The sequence below is a fragment of the Phasianus colchicus genome, chromosome Z, assembly GCF_987193195.1.
Source record: "Phasianus colchicus chromosome Z, bPhaCol1.hap1.1, whole genome shotgun sequence".
Classification (NCBI taxonomy): Eukaryota; Metazoa; Chordata; class Aves; order Galliformes; family Phasianidae; genus Phasianus; species Phasianus colchicus.
This window is the reverse complement of record NC_143476.1, coordinates 82,407,377-82,421,831: the sequence shown is the minus strand read 5'-3', so window position 1 is coordinate 82,421,831 and position 14,455 is coordinate 82,407,377. Positions and strand designations below refer to the sequence as shown.

Below are 14,455 nucleotides of genomic sequence, written 5' to 3'. Positions count from 1 at the left end.
TTCAACAGATTGAGAGCGAGCAGGAGAGGATGGAAGATGCTAAAAACAAAGAAGCTGAAGTTAAGAAATGAAGAAGGTAGAAAATAGCTGTTGTGATACAAAAGATCCATACAGCTGTTCCAGATCATCTTTTACAGGACAAGGGGTTTGTTTAAATGAATGCAAAGGCAATACTAACCAGAGGCAAACCCTCCCTTCTAGATGCAGATAAGTCCTCCAGTAAATCGAAGTTTACCAACTCCAAAGATATGCAAAGCCCAGAGACTGAGACTGCAAGACTCACAGATTTTAATTCCAAGAGTTTCTGCCTACCCCTGCTTCTTAACAGCGCAGGTTTATTTGGCAGATAAGCCTCTGCTACTTAAAAAAATCAAAGGAAACAGCATCACAGGAAAAGAAATTTCCGTTCCCCTTTCAAGTTGCGTTCATCTGGTCCCACTGTAGCTTTACAGGTTTACTTACAGCAAAGAGCAGGTCTGCATTCGAGAGCTCCGTGCAGCGCTCGCACCCTCCAGCCCGGATTCCTCTCCTCAGCAGCACCCGTGGAGCCAGCCCCACCCCAGCAGCTCCTTCCTGCAGGGAATCACCACCTCCTGCTCCAAAGGTGTTGCAAACCACGGTTCTGAATTTCAGGACAGGATCTGACAGCAGCCATGGGGAAAACAGGACGCATGTCCCAGCAAAGGGGGGGAGGAGGGAGAACTAAAAACTCCCACTACGCATCATCATGACTAGTCCATTACCAGCTTATAACATGCCATATACCTTATTTCCTTTCTCTCCCCTTGCTAAACTTTCACTGAAGGCACTGATTGGACTTGTCAGCATGTTCTCACATAAGGCGGAATTCAATTAAACCAACAAGATAGCAGGTATTGGGTGTCTGCTTAAAAATAACAAGTAGCAACACGTACGCGCTGTCAGTGTAACCAGAAACAAGGATGCTGTGCAACTACTATACGCACAAAAAAAAGCCAGAAGCAGACTTCAACCAACTGCCTGCAAATAGCAGGACAGAAGCAGAGCACAGCAACCCCTGCATCTTATTTCATGCGTTGGATCAGAGTTAATCTGAGCAGCAGCCACATAAATCCAGAGGGGCTCTATTAAAAACCAGTGCAGTGACTCAATCCATGTAGAGAAACATAAATTCAGAGGAAACTCAAATTCTGAGCATCCGTATATTCCTCAAGAAAGCCTCTTGTTTAGTGACAAAAATTTCTTTGTTGGACAAGCTGGACCACGGCTCTAAATGTTGCAGGACATTTGTGCTCCTCAAGTAACGCAGACAGGCATTAGCCCACTTGCAATGCCAGGAAACTATCAGCTGTAAATGTGTGCGCCAAGCTACTTTGCCAAGGGGACTTTAACACAGTGCTATTTTAAATCTTTCAAAAACTATTTTTAATCTTCCCAAATCAGACTCTGACACCCACCATACCGTAGGGCAGCTCTAAGGATGTCCCAATCCACTGAAACCCAAAAATTCCAGCAGCAGGATCCTAACACCCCTCTCTCTCCTGCAGAAGCAAGGAGCACTTTGCCACCTGCCCCAGAAGCCCAGGGTTTTCCTTCTGGAAGGCAGCGATGAATCCATGCCACAGAGTCTCCTTTACAGTCCCTCGGTAAGCTCTACAGGAGGAGAACTTGGCCTTTTTCAGACACATGGCTACAATTCACTGGGGACAGAAGTCTGTTTAGGATGGTGTCCCTTGACCATGCACCCAGTGACAAGTGAATCACAAATGGCTTTGAGTTGGAAAGAGCTGTAAAGCCCATCCAATTCCACCCCCCCTGCCACAGGCTGGTTGCCCTCCACCAGATCAGGCTGCCAAGAACCCCATTCAACCCAGCGTCTCCAGGGAAGGAGCACCACAGCTGCTCTGGAAAGTCTGTGCCAGCGCCTCATCACCCTCTGAGTAAAGAATTCCCTCCTAACATCTAACCTAAGTCTCCACAGGGACATCCAGTTTTCAATTTCCACTTGCCTTCTCACCGGCTTTCTGCAGCAAAGATTTTTATTTTTTATTTTTTAATCCAAAATTAAAGCAATTAATCACAGTAGTAACCCTGTTGTAGACAGAAATATTTCCCTCTCCTCAAAAAATCCTATCTACAGGCTCTTGTGTTCTAGAACAGAGTCAACTCATGGATCCTACTGTCTAGCGCTTTGTCCAGTGAGAATCGCAAAATGGTTTGGGTTGGAAGGGATCTTTAAGATCACCTAGTTCCAGCCCTGTGCCATAGGCAGGGACACTTCCCATGAGTTCAGATTGCTCACAGCTCCATCCAGCCTGGCCTTGAATGCCTCCAGGGAGGGAGCATCCACAACCTCACTGGGCAACCTGTTCCAGTGTCTCACCTCCCTCGCCATAAAGAATATCTTCCTAATATCTAGTCAAAATCCAGTTTGAAGCCATTTCCCCTTGCCCTGTCACTACATGTCTTTATAAAAAGTCCTTCCCCAACCTTCCTGTAGGCCCCTTCACGTGCTGAAAGTCCTCTATAAGGTGTCTCTGGAACCTTCTCTTCTCCAGGCCCCAGCTCTCTCTGTCCTTGTAGCAGAGGTGCTCCAGCCCTCTCATCATCTTCATGGCCCTCCTCTGGACATGCTCCAGAAGCTCCATGTCCTTCTTGTGCTGGGGGCTCCAGAACTGGACACAGTGCTCCAAGTGGAATCTCACAGGAGCGGATTAGAGGAGCAGAATCACCTCCCTCAATCTGCTGGTCATGCTTCTCTTGATGCAACCAGAAGCATTGCCTCCACATTGTCTCCATTTTCTGAACTTGTGCACGAAATCTGAACAAACTGTCACTGAGCACATCAATAACAAACACTTCAGCAACCACGTACACCCAGGAAACAAAAGACCCACAACCATCTTAATCACCATCCTGTTCTGTTTCCATGATGATGATGAGCCTCTCCTTCCCCATTATGTAAATTATAGAAAGCAAAATCAGAAATCATCATAACCACAAATCATGCACCTATTCATCCTCTTATTTTATTTGGTACTTTCTCAATGACAAGGTGCTACTAACAGTTTCATACGTGCCATTCGAAACCTTAAAATTAGTGTGGTATAGTCTTTACTCTGAAATGTGGTAGCATTTATTCTCCTATGATTTTTTTTTTTTTTTAAGCTGGGATATTTGCTCTCACATGGATCAAATATAGAAACATATATAGATACATATGCATAAACGCTACTCATATGGATGCCATACAAGTACCATATGTTTTATGCATTAGACAAGATGAGGTCATAAACATGACTGAGATGCTACAGCGCCCACACAAATGTAATATATGTTAGAAGCAAAGGGTAGATAACATCAGTGGAACCAATTCTGAGAAGCACTGGGGGCCTGGTTTTGGTTACTATCACTATGGGCTCAAAGCTGAGGGCCTAGGGATGTTTAACAGAATAGACATTAAATTTAAGATACTAGAGGATGTGATGGTATTTAATACAGGCCTGTGATATTAATAAAAAATATAGGATCTTTAAAAATCCTACAGAACAGTTACCAACTTGCAAAAGGTTGATTAAGCTTAAACCTGTTGCATCTATTGGATTTTGCACATATATACATAACCATCTATACAACACACAGTAAAACACGAAGTATTTTATCACCTCAATTGGACTGGATCCATACCAGGTTTGCTGTTGCTCATATTGTTCATCACATTGTTCGTAACCTCATGTTTCATTTGATCAAGCGGAACTGCCCTGTTATTGCCGTTTTGACATTTTCCATGAAGACATTGTATGTTCTAAAAACAGAGCCGGCCTAAGCTGCCCGTGCTACCAGAAAGAAGAGGGGACAAGAGGCAGCACTGTCCTCACAAAGACTTCCTTGTAGTCACTCTGACTAAAGCCCCTAACTCAGAGGAAGTTTTTGGCAGGGGCCCTATAGAAATGTGTTGGCAAACAGCAGAGAAAGATGTTGTCAGCTCTCCAGATGTTCCTGCCCCTTGAAAGTCCTGACATATCTTCCCACGTTAGAGGTTACCCTTCCTCTCCAATCTTTCCTCCCCTACATGGCCCCAGTTCTCACCAGCATTTTTGCATTATTTTCAAGGGAAGAGAGGCAGAAGTCCTTCTTTCCTCCACTTCTTCTCCTAAATACATATGCAGACACCAGGGAAAAAACAGTGAGGAGAACACAAAGCCAAAACAGGAAGCCAACTATTTGATCAATATTCTTTGATTTAATTAGCTCTGGACAATACTCAGAGTCAATGCCATAGAAGAGTCGCCACAGGCAAATTTCAGTTTGCAAGAGAGATTACTTTCACAATCTGAAAAATAAAAAATAGAAATAAAGAAGACTTGAACCCTGAAGGGATTCGGGATGAAATTTACCACCTAGAGAAACCTGCCTTCAGCAAAGTGAGTTGGCTGACTTACCTAATAGTCAAACCCCTATAAAGAAAACAGCTATTACACCAAATATATTCATCTATTTTGTGTCATTGCAGTTTCACAAGTAAACTTCGTTAATATATTCTTCTTATTCTCCTTCTGTACCCTTTTGACTAAAACCAGTTCTTTGGACAGGAAAGCAGCACTGGGGCCTGCAGCACTGTTCAGCAGCTCCCAGCATAAAACTTTCAGCTCTGTCTGAAAATAGGTCACAGAAGCCATTTGCTGCACATAAAAGCTTGTTACCTCCTCCAGTTTATTAAATTTTATCTCAAAACAGAGATCTCTAGAAATATATATGAAACAGAGCTGTTAACAGAATACACCAATATCTCACTAACATCTATCATATTTTAAGGTCTATTTAGCTTCGCCAATATACATACATTAATTCTAATGTATTGGATCTGGACCAGAAGCTAAAAGCCAGGACAGCAGGCCTGGAGCAGCAGTCTGGATACAAGTCCTAACTTGGCAGTTTGAACACATACATAATCATCATTACTCAAACTCAGTGAAGGGAGGGCAGACCCTGAATCCCTACTAGATTTACTGACTTAATAATTTACTCAATTTACTAATTTCCTTAATACATTTACTGACCCAGTCAGAAAGGATTCAAGAAGAAGGTCCTTAACCTACAGCAGCGACAGCTACAACTGAACTCTGGCTCTCCATCACTAGGGATGCCTCCAAGATGGGCCAGCCACCCAAGGACTCACATATCAGATCCCGTGTTTCATCTCCAGGCGAGCACTGAGGCCTGCGATGGGAACTCCGTGGAAACTGGGAGCTGGCAAGGACCTCCTTACTCCTCCAATCATCCTTTCTTAAGCACTGCTCAAGATCTGCTAACTCGTCCTTGGCGCTCACATCACAGAGGTGTCTCCCTTCTGGTCAATGATATTCATGAGAGAGAGCTCTTAATGAGTTCAAAGTGAAATACCCTGAAGTAAATTAATCCAAATCATGACTTCACAACATCAAAAGGGAATTAGTATCTCACACCACAGCAATGCAAGGAGGATACAGACAAGACTAGAACACAGCTGCAGTTATGCAGGCCAAGCCTAGCTTTTGGACATGCTCCTCCCCACACTGCAACACGTACCCCCAAACTTCAGCTCCAAAACCCAGCTTTTCTGCCATCTGAGGAGCACCTGGAGCTGCCTTCAATTCTAGCACAGGAGGCACATGCAAAGCACCAGGAAAAGCTTTGGTCTCAAAAGCCAGAGACGTGACACAGAAACCATAGGGAAACATACAGCTCCTCTGGTCCCAGCTGCCATCTCTGCCCCTGCAATGGAGAAAGCTCTGGCTGCATGATGTGTTAATGGAAATATCTGCCTGCCCTGCTCAGATTTTTCAAGCATCTGGAAAACAAGAAGCTCTTCAGCAACTACAAGATATGGCCAATTCCAGATGATCTGACCAAGATATCCTGACCACGTTCTGTCCACCAAACCCAACACTGGTAGTAGGAGAGCTCTGTAAAGCAACCAGCACCAAGCACTGCTGGCAGGAACCTAGCATGCACACTACTGCCCTAAGCACTGTTTGCAATGGGGAAGGCACAAAAACACAAACCATTCTCTTATTGCTTGAGCTGCACATGTACTGACAATCCAACTTTAAGCTTCATCCAAACTAGTTCCTCATTACTCCCACTAATTGAGATTCAGCCTTGTATGAAAGACAGTGAGCATGCACTACGCATGGCACATTTCCTTGAATTGTGTTCAGTAAATTAAAAACTGTAATTACATCATTGCTACTGGAATACAAATAATATAGCCAAGGCAGTGACACCAGCCTAGCTGCTAAGGCTGCTGGACAGACAGTTAAGGGGTTTTGTGCTGAAGAATGGAGGGAAGAGAGCAGATCTGAGTTTCTCCTTGCTTACTGTAATGTTCTTGTGACAAGAAGGATATAAGAAGGAATTAATCACTGTTTATTTTCAGGCTCACACACATCATCTTTACTTCCAAGCAGGTGGTAAGGTCAAATTACAACTGAGCAAAAGACGGCTAAAGAGAGGAAGTAAGGAAAAAAAGAGAGAGAGACCCACTTCAGTAACCCAATGAAGGTATTAAAATGGTACCTGATTCAGAAAGTGAGAAACACGGCCATCTGGAGGAGGGGAAATCGCAGCCAACCTCGCAAGTCCAGAGGACGTGGGAAAAAAAGTATTTCAAACATGCCTAACAAACAGGAATTGCTTTTGTCGGCTCTAAAAGCAGCACTGCTGTGGCCACCAACGTGACCAGCAGTTACAAAAGAAGAAATCTCAAAAACAAAGCACTGAACTATGCCATGTCAAAAGGCTGCTATCCCACGCCAGCAATATTCAGAGCTGGGCTGTGCTGCGAGTTTCCATTCATAGTCACTGCTCACAGTACAAAACAAAAGCCTTACCAGTATACAGAAAGAAACACAATAGCACTCATAAAACCCCACGTAAAGCTTTTCAGAGAGATTTCAAGTTTAGTATCTGATCTGATCAGCCTCTTAAAGTCAGACTCTAACAAGCCATGCAGTTTGCTGGTACACATCAGCTTTAGTACTAGCCCTCTCAGTTAGCCATCCCTGCGTGTTTGATACATGCCACTCCCACCATCCTCATCGTCCATGTGTACATGATACAAAAGTTTTGGTATGAGGTATCACGCATGTATGGGAACCAGCAGAAATCACCCTCACCTTATCCTGAATGTCTGGGCTTTTCATGGGTCTGTTTTTGCTTGGCCTTTTCACGGCATGGCTGGTGGCCAAGAAAACTGCCTGATCACAGCAGCTGGGCACGATGAGTCAGGGCACATGAATGCCATCTAACTAATCCCCTTCCACCTGTGTGCAGGGAGTGCTGGCTGCTCAGCTGAACATGACCAGGACCAGCGCTGCCCTGCAGAGCAAAACTCAGGCATCAAGGTCAGACCTGCCCACTTCCCAGCAATCTTCAGCAAGGGGAAAAAAGAAGAAAAAAGTAATAATTCTTAAAAAAAAACCCTCAATCCCCAAACAAAAAGCTGACTTTTCAAGTGGCACATTAAGAAGTGCAGCCATCAGAGCACAAAGCGAGTTGTGACACCGTGGCATATAATGCAATATAGATTGAGCATGCACTAGAGCTTCAGCCAGCTTTACTCTTCGCAGAGCCCACAACTTCTGAATTTGCTAAAATAATAAGCACCCTGACATTAATGCAGTCATTGATGCTAAATAAAGCCAAGCAAAGTTGTGTTGCTTTGATCAGTCTTTTCATAAACACAGTATAAATAATATTGCTGCTTTTCCATATCTTAAGAGGCTTTTACATTTGGAAAGTGTTACGGGGGCTCGCTGGAGATGTAAGTAGTGTTTTCTCTCTTTTTCCCTCTCATGCTTTTTTTTTCTTGATGTTTTTCAAACTGTAGACAGAAAAGTTAAACAACCCACTCCCAGTGATCCAAACAGTGTGTTTACATAAGGGTTTCTAAAATGAAAAATCAAGTTACTACACATTGAAATACTCTGCACTCTGGCCAAGTGTTTCGGCAGCCTAATGTCCGCAGAGAAATAGACTGGAGGTATAACATTTCTGTCCAAAGTTTTGGATTTTTAAAGCAGAACACAAAGAAAAAAAATGCACACCCAATTTAACAGCAGAAGTCCCTGGCTGGAGGAACCTTGCTGACCTTCCCTGGAAACCTGTGACTGTCCAAAGAAAACCAGGGTTTACGTTTGCTGACGTTTGCTCACATCAGTACTGCTGCTTCCCCAACAGCAGCATGGTAGAAGTGGGACCACTCCTGCAGCCTCCAGGTTCTTTCTACATGCTCCCCTATCCATTGCACATGAGGATGCAGAAGGAGTTCACGAAGCACAACTCACACAGACTTAGAGGTTGACAGAGCTGTTGTTGGGGTAGGAGCACCACGCACATTTGCTCCCAGCAACTTGGCTTCTTCTAAAATGCCAATCCCCGGAGACACCATCTCAGGTCCTCCAGCCATGCCCCTCCCATTGCTCTTTCATACAGCTGTTCACAAACCCCTAGACACTCAATTAGCATTGAAAAACCTGAGCAAAGCATCAACTTCCAGTTTGGCATCTCGGAGGCAGATGAGGATGTGCACAGTTTATGCTGACAGGGGTTATCACTGTGTTACGCAGTAGCCCAACTCTGATTCATCTTGTTAAAGCCATTTCTGCCAATTAGTGCAAAACCATTTCCTTCTGTGACAATTAATACTTACAGCAGTTATTCATCCAGCTCACAATACTCTACAGGCATCCTTAAATCCTTATCTCCCAAGGCACAGGAAGAAGCTGCTTTCATGAAGGTGGTATTTTAAAATCCTACCACACAGAAAGTAAGCTTAATCACAACACGAGGAAGCTGCAGGGTTACCACGACTAAATGCATCAGCCCTTCCCAAAGAGTACTGGAGCCTCTGACTTTACCTCTTGCTTTGATTCCCCCACCATCTTTTCATCAGACACAGGCTACTTGTCCAAAGGGAACCAAAAGTCAGAATCAGACATTTTGTCATCACTGATGTCATCATTGCTCCAAAAGGGCAAGAAAATGAAGGAGCTCCCCCGTATCATCCAAGTGATATTTGTCTAATGCCTTAGAACACACAAAGTTAAATGCACAGGCACACAGAAAGAAAGGGTCTGAAAGAAACTCACGAAGCATACAAAGTCAATGCATCCAGACTGAATCCGGGGCAGTCATAGCATTGCTGGGCTCCCTGATCCCAGAGCAGCTCCACCATCCCTTCTGCTGAAGAAAACTCTCACAGTGGAGGCCTACAACCCTGACAGCTGCCTGAAATGCTTTCTGAGATCTCGCTTCACCCCATACTTGTGGGGAACAATCCTTTCTTAATGCAGGTCTCGAGAGAGTTTCTCCTGGAGAATGATTTTCTATTGTCAGGTCTCTAACAATGCTAGTTTTATTATTTTATTTCTTTCCCTGACAAAAGCCTTATAATCCTCTGCTTTTTCATGAGACTAGAAACCACTATATGACAGCTTTAAACTTTTCTTCCTTTAAACCCAGCTCTCCCGCCTCAGCTATAATCCTCCTATTGGAAAGATCTGTTTGCAAGTCCCTGCCTCCAGGCAGCAACATCACAGCAGCGATTAGGGCCCACAAAATCCAATCAAACAGCCTCATCTTTCAGCTCAACTGGCATGAGTTTAATTTAATGGGAGGAACAGCAAGGAAGTTAAGTGACAATTTGTAGTTACGAACTGCTCCCAAGCCACGCCATTCGCAGGTTCCTCCTCGGCAGCTCCGGAGTCCTTTGAACTCCAGGGATGGCACATCTGACAGTGCAGAAGGCACTTTGACATCTGTGTCCCATTTTTAACCCCTTCCCCCGAGGCACCAGGGCTTCTGAGACCTTCTGGACTTTTGATCATCCTCTGGCTCTGTCTGGCTTTTCCTCCTCCTTCCAGTTTTATCCACAAACGTTCAGTAACTACAGGGACTGGCTCAAATTCTTACAACTTTGACGTAGTATGAAGAGCACCTGTACAGTTAAAATGGTGGAATTTGGTCTGCTACAACAGTTGAAATTTAGCTCTAATTCTGTAAAATCAGAACATGAATTAAAGATGGATTAGCCTTCTGCTCCAGAAAAAATAGGAAAGAGAAGAGAAGAGAAGAGAAGAGAAGAGAAGAGAAGAGAAGAGAAGAGAAGAGAAGAGAAGAGAAGAGAAGAGAAGAGAAGAGAAGAGAAGAGAAGAGAAGAGAAGAGAAGAGAAGAGAAGAGAAGAGAAGAGAAGAGAAGAGAAGAGAAGAGAAGAAAAAGAATATTCAGTGATGAAGCAGTCAACACATTCTGTAACAAAGAAATCACAACCCTCCCCTTTTTTGAAAACTGTAGTGAAGTCAGAGAAAACGCCACTGTCCAGAACAAATCAGTGACACACCCTGCAATCAGGCATACCCATGAAGAGCAGAGCTTCAGTCAGCTGTCACAGGCATACAGCAAAGCTGCACAGTTCAGCTCAGGATCCCATTAGTCCCAGCTATGCTTCATGTCTGCCTTTTTCCCCCAGAATGGAGCTGTTATGGAGTGGCACCGAGACGTGCCAAAGACCCCTGCCATTTTCAGTACATACAGACATGTATGTACTTTCCAGGTGTTTTCCCTCCTATATCCTTGAATAACCAGGCATGAGGGATTCTCTGTGTTGGAGGACCATTATATTAACAAGCTGTATCCTAAGCTTGCAAAAGCCCTAAAATCACCATACGTGGGAAGCAAAAAAATAATCCCCTGCATCCAACCACTTAAAACTATGGTCTAGTAGTACTACTGGCTTTTTTTTTTCTTTCTGAGTTACTGATTTGCACTGAGCTTCTTCCCCTCGGAAAACAGTTAATAAACGGAGAGGGAGAAGACAGCATTCCTTATGAAAAACAAAACAAAACAAAAAGCTGGAAAGAAAAAGCATAAGATACCAAGGCAGTTATCTGAAAGCTCTCTCCCAATACACATAACATGGGAGCCAGCATCACTTTAACAACACTGCCCATTTGGGATCACATTCTAAAAACTGGGGGATGTTTTTGCTTTTTCGTTTGCACTTCTGTCCTTGCTCTAAACTCTCATTTTTTTTTCCTTTACAAGGCAGGAAGGCTGACTCTGTATTGCTGACCCTACCTCATTCTTAACTACATGGCTGACAGCTGCATCCCTCGTTGAATCTCTTCCAGATGTGGGAGCAGGCCATGCTAGCATCACACAGGACACACTCCCCCACTCTAGCAATCCATTGTGCTAATTAATAATCTGTCTTCAGAACAGACAGTAATCAATGAGAGCTAATACACATACAGAAGCCTCATATATCACATAAATTGTCATATTGATGTGGTGAAAGGGCTCCTGATGACGCAAATGGAAGCTGAAAACAATGTGATACAGCAATTGCAGACGCACCTATTTCGCAGGCTGAAATGTCCAAGCTGACTTCTTATGTTTCAAAAGCAATTTTACAGGCTTGCTCCCAGTGTAATTAATTCTGCTCTTCTAGCCACTATTAAACAAGAAAGCAAACTTAATATTAGATCACATAAATGGGATTTGCATTGCGCTGACTGCAAAGGGCCACACTACTTCAGCTCCTGCCAGGTCAACATAAAGGAGCAGCGTGGGTATCTATATGCTGCTCTTTCATGTACGGTATAAATCCAGCATGAATATGTGTGCCATCTAACAAAAGTCTATTCCTGCATCATGTTGGCAAAGGAGATGATTCCGGCATGTACAGATCTAGTGTTAGTGGTCAGCAGCCCTTGCACTCAGATGGGTTTACCATGGACTTCACATGAGGATTCCTACATCTACCACACTGTTTTAGGAGCACAAAAAACAGCAACACCAGATGGGGGCTCTAGGTGCTACAGGAAGGACAGAAGCACAAGTGGTTACGCTCAACAACCCAAGGCAAGATGAAGAACCACCGCTGCTCAAAAAAGTGCTCTGCTAACAGTGCTGTTTATTCCATACAGACATGGAAAAATCCAACCAACATACTTTATTCATGGCCTCTGCTTGACCGGACCAAAGAGCTCAGTTAAGAACTAAGGAATCTGAACCTCCATTTTCAAGTGTCAGAAAGCAACCCAAGCACTGTATGGGTGTTTTTTTTCATATTTGTCTAACTGGTCGCTTGTGCAAGCCTCACCCATGTCATACAATAAATTCAGCTGAAAATGCAGATAGCAAGACCTAGTTAAATCCATCTCCAAAGGCAGTGTCAGTCACGAAGTGTTTCAGGCATGGAGAAGAAAAAAGTAAAGGCGTCCATGCTTTTCCCCATTCCTGTATCACAGACTTCAAGGCAAAAATTCAAGCAGGAAGAGATGCTTGGAATTTCTTTACCTCCAAAGTGAAGGATTAAGGCAAACATTAAAATAGGAGGAGATGTCTGGAATTTCTTTAACCTCAAAGCTCAGGAGTATTTGCAGCACCTTCAAAGATTGCATCTTGGATCACGTTCATTAAGCACTGCTGCAGAAAGCTCCTCAGAGGTGCAAGTTCTTTGGTTCAGCTTCTTGTCACATCATCCACAACACCTACACTCAGCAAGTGCAAAACACCCTTAAGGTAAGGCACAAGGGCTGATTTAAAAGCTTCTCCTCTCAAACAAAGGGCATGCAATGAATGCAGAAGCAAGGAAGTGATTAGTATTTCTGAAGAGATGTTGCCATTTCACACCTGAAACTTCCAGCTTAATATTTGATCATCAAATTAGATCTAGGCAGCTTCAGTAGAAACATACTTTGTGCTCATACTCTAAACATCCATGGCAAGTAACTAAATCTAACACTTAAAAAAATTTCCTGTACTTTGAGCTAAAAGTATAATCACAGTACATCTGGCATTTAAATAAAATAACCATTAGCACAGGAAACCCTAGCGTAAATGCACTGGGCCAGGCAAAGACAGATGAATATGGAGAAGCAGCATGGGACTGGATTTAATGCCATGTTTACCAGGGATTTGCTGTGCTGAGAAATGCAGAGAACTTCCTGTGGCAGGCTGAGCTCAGTTACAGGATTAAAAATACAGGCTGTGACTAAAACTGGAGATTTAATTATCTGACTTAATTGGACAAGGAGGAAAAACAGCTCCAGTATAGGCTGTATGCTCCAAGAAGGCAGCAGACTACTTTCATAAAAGCTAAGACACCCGCAGCGTGTTACGAGTTGGAGGATTTTTCACATCGCCCATTAAAAAAATGCAGGTATCTATCTGTTAACTAGAGCAATAGAAATGGTCACTGGTGTTTAGAAGGAGAAACACATTATTTGAGATGAATTGGATTATGCTACACCAAGCCTACAGATTAGCATGAATTAGCCTCTACTGACAGCAAGTTCTGGCAACACTTCGACCCACAATCAGTGAACAATTCCATAAGATTTCAAGTCATGTTCACAATTATTAACCAAATCACATAAACAACTGGCACAGGAGACACTAACCAATCGTACAAAAATTATCCTCCTCAAAGCAGGCATTATGCCCAACGCTACCACTGACTCATGAAATACCCTGCAGCAGGTCATTTGATGTCTTTGTGCTTCAATAAAATAAGAATAATACTTTCTCGCCTTCATACTAATTGCCACTTAAGATCTATAGATGAGAAAAGTTATGGAAGTGATTACTAATAAATCACGTCATGATATTCCGAGGCCTAAATTCATTTTACATGGCACTAAGCGGTGAGTAAGAGCAGCATCCTCTCTGTGAAGCTTAATCCAATTTGTTGTGGCTATTTTTGCAACAGCCGTACCTACTTTCATGGTCCTGTAGGCTTCCTTTGATGTCCCTCTGATGACTGCACACCATTACAACAAGCCCACACCATGGGTCCCACCACTGAGATGGATTGTCACCCAGGCTGCTGCAGGTTTCACTGGTTCTTGCACTGGGAAGAGAAGGGAGGGTACATCCCACATGTTTGTGGGCTTTCTGGTGGCCCTGGAGCCACAAAGAGGAAAGAAACAAGTATTTCATCAGCAAACAGGGCTCAACTGGCATTCCTTATTTATCCACATGCTAAACCGGATTACCTAAAGCTTGACACATCACCATGCCCCACACAGGTCACCAGCATTATTATCCCTGTTGTGCCATGGAGAAACCTGTAATGAGATTAATGCGATTGCCCAGGGCCATAAAGCAAATCCAGGGATGAGCTAAGGGCAGAGACAGGATCAGGACAGCCTCCATCAGTGCTATGCTTGGCTGCGCTTTCACACCCCCAGCCACGTGCCAGCACCAGGGTGTATGAAGCAACTCTGTCAGCAAATGAAGGAAGTGATGCAATTGAACAGCAACCTCGGAGCGTCACAAGGAGGACTGTGGCAATTCACCCATGACCTCTTTGACTATGTGAGCACACAAATTGTACTTATTTTCTAAGGCTCCTTCTTCAAGAGAAACTCCATGTGCCAATCTGCTCCTAAACTCCTACAAGAAAACAGTAAGTGTACAAACAGGCCA

The 14,455-nt window shown here is 43.7% G+C and overlaps 1 protein-coding gene across 9 annotated transcripts in view; it reads right to left on the bottom strand.

Annotated features, from left to right (window-relative positions):
• Positions 1-14,455, bottom strand: part of PDZD2 (PDZ domain containing 2) — a 195,101-nt gene that overhangs the window by 77,622 nt on the left and 103,024 nt on the right. The window contains exon 1 of one of the 9 annotated variants that reach the window (XM_090130552.1): positions 7,137-7,371. The exons of 6 other annotated variants lie outside the window; for them this stretch is intronic. Coding sequence is in view for 1 of the 3 variants with exons in the window: in XM_090130550.1 (XP_089986676.1) it covers positions 463-482 (20 nt within the window). In the remaining 2 variants the exon portion in view is untranslated. 2 more of the 9 variants (XM_090130554.1, XM_090130550.1) reach the window with 2 other exon arrangements.